Source organism: Paramormyrops kingsleyae, chromosome 10, assembly GCF_048594095.1.
Source record: "Paramormyrops kingsleyae isolate MSU_618 chromosome 10, PKINGS_0.4, whole genome shotgun sequence".
In the NCBI taxonomy this organism is placed as follows: Eukaryota; Metazoa; Chordata; class Actinopteri; order Osteoglossiformes; family Mormyridae; genus Paramormyrops; species Paramormyrops kingsleyae.
In genome coordinates, this window is record NC_132806.1 from 2,824,088 (window position 1) to 2,835,572 (window position 11,485).

General features: G+C 39.5%; 1 protein-coding gene across 2 annotated transcripts in view; it reads left to right on the plus strand.

The window, feature by feature from the left end:
- Positions 1–4,989, plus strand: part of LOC111851624 (calpain-1 catalytic subunit-like) — a 36,957-nt gene extending 31,968 nt beyond the window's left edge. For both annotated transcript variants that reach the window (XM_023826689.2, XM_023826690.2), the window contains exons 18-22: positions 440–508; positions 873–951; positions 1,525–1,641; positions 3,250–3,308; positions 3,428–4,989. In XM_023826689.2, coding sequence (XP_023682457.2) covers positions 440–508; positions 873–951; positions 1,525–1,641; positions 3,250–3,308; positions 3,428–3,454 — 351 coding nt within the window. In that variant the 3' untranslated portion in view covers positions 3,455–4,989. The remainder of the gene's footprint in view (positions 1–439; positions 509–872; positions 952–1,524; positions 1,642–3,249; positions 3,309–3,427) is intronic.
- Positions 4,990–11,485: the final 6,496 nt, after the last annotated feature.

Below are 11,485 nucleotides of genomic sequence, written 5' to 3' on the forward strand. Positions count from 1 at the left end.
AGCGTCTCTTAGTCTTGTGTTCCTTGTTCGTTCATTGTGGCCTGTCCGCATCTACTATCCGCCTTGTGTATTTCAATAAAACTTTCCCATGAGGGATTTCTGGCACAGCCTGCATTCTGTGTACGGACATGACCCTGATATAAAAGTTCATGGAGCATTAAAGGGCACGGATGAATTATTTGTAGTTCAGGTTCCAGACTTTACCAAAAAGCAAAATGTGGGCACTGTTTGGTTCAGGCTGTGTATTTGTGATTTGAGCTACAGTTAGTGTTGCCATGGGTGGCTTCCGGTTTGCCTATCACTCTGAATAAATTTGGCAGTGAAGCTGTTGTTTTTTAACTTGGAAAAAGTACTAAGGCTGTGTCTGTGGTTATTTGCTGTGCTCCCTCTTTGTGTTTGCCTGTATTACTCACTGTCAGTACTTGACTGTGTGCTGCAGACTGATGGCAATGGGAAGTTGGGTCTGACAGAGTTTCATGTGCTGTGGGAAAAAATCAAGCGATACCTGGTAAGATAGTACCTTAACTGTGTCATTTCCCATGTCTAACCCTTTCCATACATGTCTGTAGACATGTTTGCTCACATGTATGTTTGTGCTCCTTATTCTGTTTGTTTACAGATCTGTTCCTGCTCAGTATAACTGCATCTGTCAGTTCACATGTCTGCTTATAGTCTCTCTGCTTATAGTCCTGGACAGACTCCTGTACATTTACGCATGTCTGTGCTCTCTGTTCACGGACCTAACCCGAGTTCAGATGGTACCCTTCTGATCACAGGCTCAGTGCCCCATCCCACTGAGCCACACACTGCCCACTTTGGTTACCCAAAGACACCCTCCCTTCTGTCCCTTCCCTCTCTCCTTGTTTCCATAGACGGTATTCAGGAAATTTGACCTGGATAAGTCTGGCACCATGAACACCTATGAATTGCGCCTGGCCCTGGAATCTTCAGGTACGTTACTGGGCGAGTACTAAGCTCAGCACAACCTATGTCTGTCTGCTGCATGTTGATCATTCAGATGGGCACAGGGGTAAAGGCACCCATTCTTTGATCCCCCCCCCCCCCCCCCCGTGAGATGTGAGTTGGCTATTATTGTTAAATTTTTAATCTATTATAGCTCCTTCCATTAAACCATTATGTAAGGCATCAAACCCAATATTCTACATAGTGCCTTCAGGAAATATGCAGCAAAAAGTGGCTATTTATTATGCTCTGTTGCTGAGTCACATTATAATGTGTGATTTTTCTCGTCATATACAACTGTCTAAACTGTTTTAAGCTTGCTAATTAAATTTCACCTGTAATCCTTCAATTTAGCTAATGATTTTTTTCATATGCCTGTTAATTCTATACAACTTTAAGTTCCTCCAGTGTAGTTTTCCTTCAGCATTGAGAAACCTTTTTATCCTTAGAGGAATATACAGCACTGAGCAGATTTCACTGTGGGACATTACATGCATACCATATATCCGCTTGGCATTATTATCCCATTTCCCTCTCTTTGTGTGTGTCTGTGTCCAACAGGGTTCAAGCTAACTAACCACTTGTTCCAGCTGATAATCCTGCGTTACAGTGAGACCGATCTCACTGTGGACTTTGACAACTTCGTCAGCTGTCTTGTCCGGTTGGAAACAATGTTCAGTAAGTCATTCTGGGATTTCCACTTAAATGTATGGTTTAGGGCTGCACGATATTGGGAAAAAATTACATTGCGATATATTTTTTCCCTGCGATATATATTGCGATGTGTACAAATTTATTTATGTTCATCAGGTGTTTTGAACTGCTTAAAAATCAAATAATAATTCAAAAATTGTACGCATTTTCAAAGAATAAAAAAGATGTAAAAGTATAATCAAAACCCTGAAATAAAATACATTTTTTAAGCATATTTTTGGGTTGTTTCATAAAGTTTGACTCACCTTATTCACTGTGAATTCAGGCAAATCAAGGCTCTAATATGTTATGAAATTAATAATGAATGTTGCTTTTACCCTGATGAAAGGGAACTCATTTTGTGAATGAAAAGAGGACACTTCAATATCACATTAAGGAATTAACATGAGTGACAAAATAAGTAATTTAACATTTTATTCAACAACTTCTTTTTTGAAAACAGATTAGTAAATATATTTTGTCACAAAATTTGAAAAAAAAAAGTGGTAACAAATTGTAATAAGCTAAACTTAACTTGTTGTAATGACAATAACAAGTGTTGTTAACAATAATTATCTTACAATAAATAAAATTATATGTCAGAAGATTCTTTTTTTTTTAGTTTTGCATACTTTGTTTAGCCAAAGTAAAACAAGTGTTGGTCATCGGCTAACAAGAAAGATTAAATTAAACTTTTCAACAACTCTATAAAAAAAAATTGGTTTCTTTCTTAGAGCTGTTGCATAAAGTAAATATAAATATTCAAATACACCAATTTGGTGCTTCTGTATGCATTAACTTACTCAATGAAGCTTAGAGGTTTTTAGCTAAGAACACCAGTCTATCCACCATTGCAGGCTTGAGACTTGAACGCTGACAGGTGATTATGTTGCCGCTTGCACTGAAAACCCTCTCTGATGGGGAACTTGTTGCAGGAATAGAGAGATATTTTGAGTACTTTGTGGTGCCGACTTAAATGGTCAAACAAATTCGTAGTGTTTCCGCGAGTTGTGGCAACAACTGCCAGGCACTCCCGACAAAGCACATGTTCTTGGTCAGCATCATCCTTTTTGTATCCAAAATACTTCCATATGAACGACGTAGCGTTTCTTTTTGCGACCAAATCTTCCATTTCGGCGCTTTTCTCCCGTCCCGCGCTCATTTCGCCATGTGCACGCAGAGACTGCATGCATGAAGTAGGTGAAGAAACGTGTGCTTTGTAGTTTTTAAAGAACCCTTAAATATGAGTTAATTACTTTATATTAGACAAATATAGATCCGTGAATAGAAAGTTTAGAAATATAGAAAGTACATTTTTAAATCACACACACAATATTTTTTTTTATTTTACCCTGCATCGTGACTGCCGCGATGTGACTACCGCGCATGCGTACATCGCGATGACGATGCTGAAACGATGTATCGTGCAGCCCTAGTATGGTTGCCAAGACATTACAACACTTACATATAGTTTACTGGCCAGTTTATAGCCAAATGTTAATAATTGGTTAAATAATGCATGCATATGTGGCTGAGCCTGTTATAATGAGGAGCTGAAGTCAAGATGCCTCTTCTCATTTGCCTTTTACTTAGAGACCTTCACAACCATGGACACTGATAAAGATGGAGTAATTTCACTCAACTTTTTCCAGGTTGGTGTCAACAGTGTTTTTTTTTCTGACTTCCGAACCTTTTTAGAGATGGTAATTGTATTGTTAGAAGGCTGATCCATCCTGATTGCTGGTGTGTTTCTGTTTCTGTGTCTCCACAGTGGATTTCTCTGACCATGTTTGCATAAGACCAACTGCAGCTCGCTGTCAACACCAGCAGCTACTGCTACTGTCCACTTGGATTTTCAAAGGCTTGAATAGTTTTCCCATCCCCCACTGGTGAACGCTGTGTCCTGCTGCTTTTAACCACAATATTCAGGCAAAACTACTAAGGCAAACTCTATCTAAAATCTGATGATATACATCTTGTACATGGGGCCATAACATAAATGACCTTTTATATTTTCACAGCAGCAAAGCTTTGTAGGATTTTTTAACAATAGTGTCAGAATTACAGTAAGCCAATGAACTGGTTGACTGAGGACAATCAGGAATATGACTGTGTTGACATTGCAGTCAGAAAGCATTGTTTGCACAAAGCATGAATTTTACAGCACATAGATTTTCAGACCAAATCAGGAAAGGCATTTCCCCTTTTTTCTTTCTGTAAAGAAAGCCTGAGGTCAGCATACAAGTAATCGTTCTTTTTTTTTGGATATGCAGAGTGTTGTCTGGTGATTAACACTTTGACTTCCTATAATTTTGGGTGGGATTCCCATTTTCAGTGGGTTGAGTAATCAGGGATGCTTGTATTGCATTACGCGTGGCTCTCAATCCGCTGAACACTGGGCCACACTGGGCCATTGACCCCATTTAGGACATTGGGTGGGGAAACTCGGGTGGGTGTGCGGTGGAGGTGAATGTTTGTGAGAGTTTATGGGCTCTTTGTTTAGTCTAAAAAATATAGTGGCTATTTAATGTCATGAAAAAGGCATGATGTCTGCATTCAGGGCAAAACAATCTGCCCTCCCTTTTTCCAGTATCAGTGCAGTGTGCTTAGAATCTGTTTTTTTCAGTTGGACATTATACATATTAGTAGGTCCTCCCCAACCTGTTCCATTATATTTTAGACTCAGAATTTATCGGTGACTTCCACTGAAATACCAAATGATAATACTGCTCTGCAGAGGAAATCTTTGTATTAAATAGATGAACAGGTAATCTGAGGAGTATACCCTGCTAGTATAAATACCTGTGGAGCATGCAACTATATGTCACAGAACAGGATCTGCAGTAGTACCCTTATGTACCGTAAATTACTTCTGGAAATGTTCAGGTGTACAAATGAATAAATCTGATATAGAATCTGCTTTAGAGTTTATTATCCCTCAAAGAAATTTAATTCATGCACATTGCTTGTACATTGTAACGCATTGTTGACAGTGAAACACAAAAACAGGCCAAATTTCACTGAAGTATGTAACCTCAGAGACTAGGGAAAGTGTATAGGCTTCTGAGTGCTTGGGGTTTGCCTTTACCATGAGTTGGGTTAGCAAGGCTTTTTGGACAAAATTCAAAGGAACTCGATGTGGAAAAAGCAGTAAAAACCTACTAAAGTACAATCATCAGACTGCCAAACAAAAAAACATACTTTGCAATTGAGAGTTGCCAACATGTTACTGTTTACATTTTTATAAATGGGAAATTTCTTCATATTGCTGCATTTCTTATACAGTTTACAAATCATGTTTTCTCTTTTTCATAATAAATATGTTTTGACCAATCATTTTCTATTTATTATGTAAGGAATAATTGACGACGGGCCGTTGAATTATTAGAAAAATAATGCACACCCGAGGTGGTGATGCGGCCACGACGCGAAGCGGAGTGGCCGTTACACCTCGGGTGTGCATTATTTTTCTAATAATTCAACGGTCCGGAGTCAATTTTTCCGCTTATACTACGGTTGCCACACCTCAAGACATCGATCAGATGATATATTTCAAGGGATTCGTCCGGTTTTTCTACTTAAATCGCTATTGTGAGTAGGATTATTTCTTCCGCATCTCATCCAACGACTCTTTTGCTAGTTCCAAAACGTCATTAGCTGTTGTTTTTTTTGGTGTTTTCTTCGTGTTTTTCTCCCTGGAGTATGTCTAGCTGTTCTTCGCTGATCGTTTTATGTCTTTTGTTGTTGCTGGCTGCCTTTGATGTCCGCTTCCGTTTATGTTGTTTTTCATCTGGACTGTCTAATACTGCTGCAGCCCAGTTGTTGAAAGTTTCATATTCACCGTAAATATTAAAATTTACTTTCGGAAAATCGTCTGTCATGTTGTTTTTGTTAGTCCTGTGTGCTGTATAGGTACTGTATGCTAATTTCCGTTATTAAAGTTAACTATGCGAAGTGATATGGAACTGTAATACGGTCAAGAGAGCTGCCTGGAACTACGTTCGCCGTGCGTTTCCCTGAAAATAATTGCACACCTCAGAACGTTCGTCAGCCAATCAGATTCAAGCATTCAACGGTCCCGTAGTATAAGTATCATTTAATTTGGTGGATCTGCTAAAGTTGGTTTAAACAGTCAAGTATTTGTTAAACAGGAATGGTTTCCTGTACTGGTGTTCCTAAGCCTGTATCCAGGAGCATAAGCCTGGGCCTGTTCCTGATGGGATTCGAGATACAGTCCATTACAAGGGCACTGAAAGGCCCAATCCCAATACCCCCACTTAGCCCTACCCCTTAGCCCTACCCCTCCGTTTTGTGGCTGGTTAACGCGACCTGTGAAGTCAGCTTCGGAAGGGAGGGCCCTTGAAATCTAAGGGCTAAGGGAGGAGAAATAGGATTGGGCCAACTCCCGGAGATCAGACAGTTCTGAACGGGCACATACTGCATATTTACCTTGAAAATGACAAGTCCATCACCAGAACCATTTGTGGAGTTCACAAGGCCTTTGGTGAATCATATTCACTGAAACCAAATGATCTGCAGTCAATAACCAACAGGTTCATGACATTCCAAAACCTCAGTCGCGATAAAGAACGATTTGTGGAATTCTGTAACGAAACATTTAAATTTCCCTCTAAATCAACAGCTGCAACAGAACTTGAACCGAATGAAATGGCAGTTGCAGAACCTCAACCTGGTCCTTCAAGTGTGCCAGACTCTGATCATAGCGAGCTACTGGCAGTTACTGAATCTCCAAGTGTACCTGTTTCTGGGCCTAGTGAGTTTGTCACCCCAGTCTCTTATAAGCGTGGAATGGGAGAACTCACGCCAAAGAAAGCTAAAATGAAAAAAAGGCTTGATTTTGTGGCAAAAATGCGGAGCTCTGGAAAAAAAACAGTATGTGAAACGCATAAAAGATCTTAAAGACAAACTTGATGTTACAAGATTTGCTAAAGTTAAGTATTTAAACCAGGAAATTCAATGAAAGAAGCATTCAGTGACAGTAAAGGATGCACAAATAACTTTGTTGAAAAAACAGTTAAAAGACGCCAAGTACGGGAATTGTAATTGTGATAAGACAGAGAAGGTGCCTGACTATGCGAAATTACGTCGCAACCATGAACGTCTAAAGAAAGCACGTGGAAAAATAAGGCAAAGTCATGCAAAGAATTTTGTTTCTATGGAGGTACATCTCAAGGTGAAGCAAGAACTTTCAAGGAAAGATGAGATTATCCTTAGTTTGGAAAACAGAATACTAGAACTGGAAGAAAGTTTGCAACAATTAGCTCAGAAGGACGAAAAACTAACAAAAAAGGATGGGAAGACATACAGTTTAGAAACACGCATGAGAGTGTATGATCATATTGTCAACCAAGTGCCAACAAAAAGTATTCCGCTTCTAATTGAAAGTGATGCCAAAAGGTCAGGAGAAAAATTAACCTCGATACCTCAGAGGTCTGCCATTGATCAGATGGTACAAGAACTTGATGTAATTGCTGATCTCAAGGCAGCAGAGTGGGTCATGAAGAAACCAGGCTTGACGTTAGGGTTCGACCCAGGAAGGGACTCACATTAACTCGATACACTTGACATCAAAAGAGGAATGTGAAGTGGTGGACATTGATGAGCTTGCTGGCGGGACTGCTGATGATTATCATGATCATGTGACACATTCTATTGACAACCTTGCCAGTGTCTATGCCGACTTCCACCAGGAGGACTATGGATATACCAGATCCACCATGGTAAACAACATTTCAAATATGATGACAAACAGAGTTGCTGTGAACCATGCAGCCATCCAGAAAGTGAATGAGACATGGGGAAAAGTATTAAATGAACTTAATTGCCACCTTCATCCCCTAGATACCATTGCATCCACATGTCGCTCAGCATTAAAAGGTCTGGAGTCCACAAGAGGTCATCTATTTGGAAAGGATTCTATGGCAGGCAATTTAGTGCTTCAGATCAATAAATTCCGCTATAAAGATGGGAAGGGAGACCCTAAGGGTTTTAAAACATTCCTTGACAAAAAGAAGCTATCACGTGGTCTAATCCCTAGGTACCGTGGCAATCGTTTGCACGTCCTTTTCCATATTTGTGGAATTCTGTATCAGCACTATGACACATTTCTTGAATTCTTCACTATTGGAAGTGTTTCTTGTGGGGGCCTGCAGTCAAGTATTAGACAGGATTTCCAGAATCCGACTGCAATATTAGAAATCCAAGGTCTTGGGCTCTTAGGCAAGTTGCTCACTGGCCCATGGATGCAGATGTTCTATACGTCAATGGACAGTGACGTAAGCCATATTGATGGCATTCGTACTGTCAAGGATGTTGTGGCTTGTTTGAAACTTGCCTCTACAGATCCACTTGTGATTCTCACCTGGTCTACAGACTTCTTTGGGCGTCCCCTGAGTGCTAGTGATGCAACTCTTGACAAGCTGAGAGTTTGAAGAGGAGGATCTGGCAGTAAGGAAGAGTTTGGAGTCATTGTAAAGACATGTCTGAATGCAGTCATTGCTGTTTTGGAGCGCCAGTATAAACGCTATTTTGAGATGGAACTGACCAGTGCTCTTGAAGAGGAAACAGCTTTAGCCCGTCTGCACAACATAGATGCGGAAGAAATTATGGGGATGTACAGCATTGAGAAAGAGAAGTCGAAAAATGCCAGAATAGACTTCTTAAGAGCAAAGATGAGGGCTAAAAAGAACCGTGTTGTGCCAAAATCCTGCATACTTGGTATGATGAGGACAATAGTTCAAGAACTGTATACTGTGGTAAAATTGAAAAGCAGAAAAAAAGGAATGGTGTTGCCTACTTCACAATTGCTTATTGGAAGGAAAATGAGACATATGATGAAAATGCAGAGGACACATTGTTGACCAAATATGAACTTGGGGCTGACCTCATTAGTGGGGACCTGGTGTTTTGTTAAAGTGACAGCTACTTTGCTCCTGTACCTTTTGATACTTTACTATGGACAATGCTTTTCAAATGTATTATTATTGAATGGATTATAATGATAACACAAAGTACTTTTTAATTTGATGCTGTGGACTCTTTGAAAAGACATTCTTTGTATTATTCACTACATACATTCTCCGGTGAGTATTAATTGACAGACAAATAAATAAAATAATTATTTGTTTTATTTTCAGTGTATCTGGGACTGTTAGGCAAGGAATAAGCTTTCTAATGATACCTAGTTTATTAAAATCTGATAAACAATAACAGAGTTATGCTCATTTTTCTGAACACCATAAACAGGTCACAAAGTCAAGTATGGTTCTCTATTGTTTTATCTGTTAATAAGTGGACGTTAATAAGCCTTAATTGGCGTTACAAAATATCCTATAACTTTCTTGCCATTCATCACAGAAAGAAGTTCTTGGTATCATTGGAAAGGTCTTATCAAGCCCTTTCTTCTTCTTTTCATTTTTGTAAAAATCCAACAACTTTGAAATTTTTTGTGACATACCTACAATGAATTGCAGACAGAATAAATGCATAAGTTACGTAAATGTTACAAGTGCTTAGTACAGTGGCATGGTGATACAGTGGTTTATGCTGTCGCCTTATAATGCGAAAGTCGCTGGTTCGATCCCCATAGCCAACGGGGAACCCCGTTTTACAGTAAAATACCGTTATAACGGAATTCAAGGGACCTGGCAAAACAGTCCGTTACATCCAGAGTTGCTGTATGCCCAGAACACAACTACAGGACACCATTTGCTCATGCCACACCTCAGCAGACACACTTGTGGTATAGATTATTATATTGTGCATGTAGTATATTAATTCAACTGTACCTGACCAGGAGCGTGACTATTAATAATCCCGATTACATATTTGTGCTGGATATCACCGGCACGCCACACGCCTTGTAGGCGGAACTGCATGTCCGTTATAGCCGAACAAAACTACAGCTAAAAGCAGCCCTGGGGACCAAATTGTTTGTCCATTATAAGCGAAATTCCGTTTTATGCAAGTCCGCTATATATATCCGATGCTTTTTCAGCATGTTCTTAAAGGCGCACGGCCGGGACCAGTGGACCTCGTCCGTTATAGACGATATTCCGTTATAAGCGAGTCTACTATAACGGGATTTTACTATAATTATTTTGGAATTAATTGGAATGCTAAGACGTGATTTTAAAGACTTTTTATTATATTGATTATGTAGCAATCTCAGCTCTGTTCTCCATATTATGGAAGTATCATGCAGAACTTTACTTCAGAAAAGATGGTTTTTATTCTCTGCTTTCTCGTCTTGCTTTTAGTCACAGCACTGACTACAGGGTTCCAATTTTTATATACGTATATACAAGACTCATTCTCCCGCTAATTCAAACAAAATCATGTCATTTTGGTACACCTTACATGTTAACAAAAAAATTCAATCAGATAATGCAAAATATAATGTCAGATGAGGACATATAATTCAACAGATTACATGACATGAATAGTAAGATCGCGGAATTTCATCCGACGGAACGATCTTTTGGGAATCTGTTCCCACACGTTGGACGTTCTTTGAGACAACGCTAAACTAAGCGAGACAGTTAGCCTGGTCCCGAGCAGACTTGTTCGGAGGTGCAAGTTACCATGACAACTCAGCGGGGATTCATTTAAGACACGTTGATGGAACGGAACTCTCACTTAAATAAGACAGACTTATCGAAATAAGCCAGACTTTCCCTTAATCCTGCTTCATGGAATACCCCCCAGGCTTGTTCGCAGGACTAAATTACCATGGTAATTCAGCGGGGATTCATTTAAGACACGTTGATGGAACGGAACTCTCACTTAAAGTAAGACTGACTTGTCGAAATAAGTCAGACTTTCCCTTAAGCCTGCTTCATGGAATTCTCCCCTGGAGAGGTAAGGAGCATGTACTGATACAGTGTACTGATACAGTGTATTGATACAGTGCGCTTCCACACCCACCACACGACAAACCACCTCAGGGATGAGAAGCTGAGTTAAGCCATGTGGCAGGTGATACCTCGGCACCACACTAGTGCAAATGGACCAGTGTGAGGATTTTTCCGGTGGCTGGAGTGCCGATCCTGCCACCAACCCCCAGGTTTTTCCCTGTAAGTTGGATGACCTCCTTATAGGGCTAGGTGTAGATTAACATCACCCTAGACAGAGAAAAAAATAGAAAAAAAGTTATTTCTTAGAAAAAATACAAATTGACTAAATGTCCAAGTATCTGAAATGTAAACAAATAGGCCTATTTTAAGTATTTAGCCATTGTATCATTCAGGTAAATACTTCTATTGTATAACATTATTTTTCACTGCTGTTTTGTTTCAAATGAACCAAAAAAACTTAATGCATGTGGAGCCCAGGTAGGGACATGGAAGGGAAAAAAATCGATGACTGGAAAAACTGATGTAAAAAAAAAAAAGAAAAGCTGGAAAGTTCAGGTCCAGAAAGTACAAATCCAGACTAAGGTTTTGTTTCAACCAACCAGTGACTCTGACTCTTTATACTCATCTGGTTGTTTGAAACAAAATCTTGGTCTACTGAGAGGTTTTCTTTGCCAATTTTTTTGAATATGTATATTTTTTTGTGATAGCTGTCATTTCTTTATTTTTCGCTTTTTCGGCACTAATTTTTCTGTAAGATATGTGTCTTGCGCATCGTCCTTTCAAACTTTACACTATTTTTCTATGCGTTTCACTCTTCACTCTTTTTTTACACTAGGTGGGAGGGGCTTTGTGGGGGTGTCTGTCACTACCAGATCCGGTCTGTATTGCCTGCCTGATTTGTACCTCGCATGTCTGCTCATTCACACCATTTTTTAGCATCCATACGTTACATT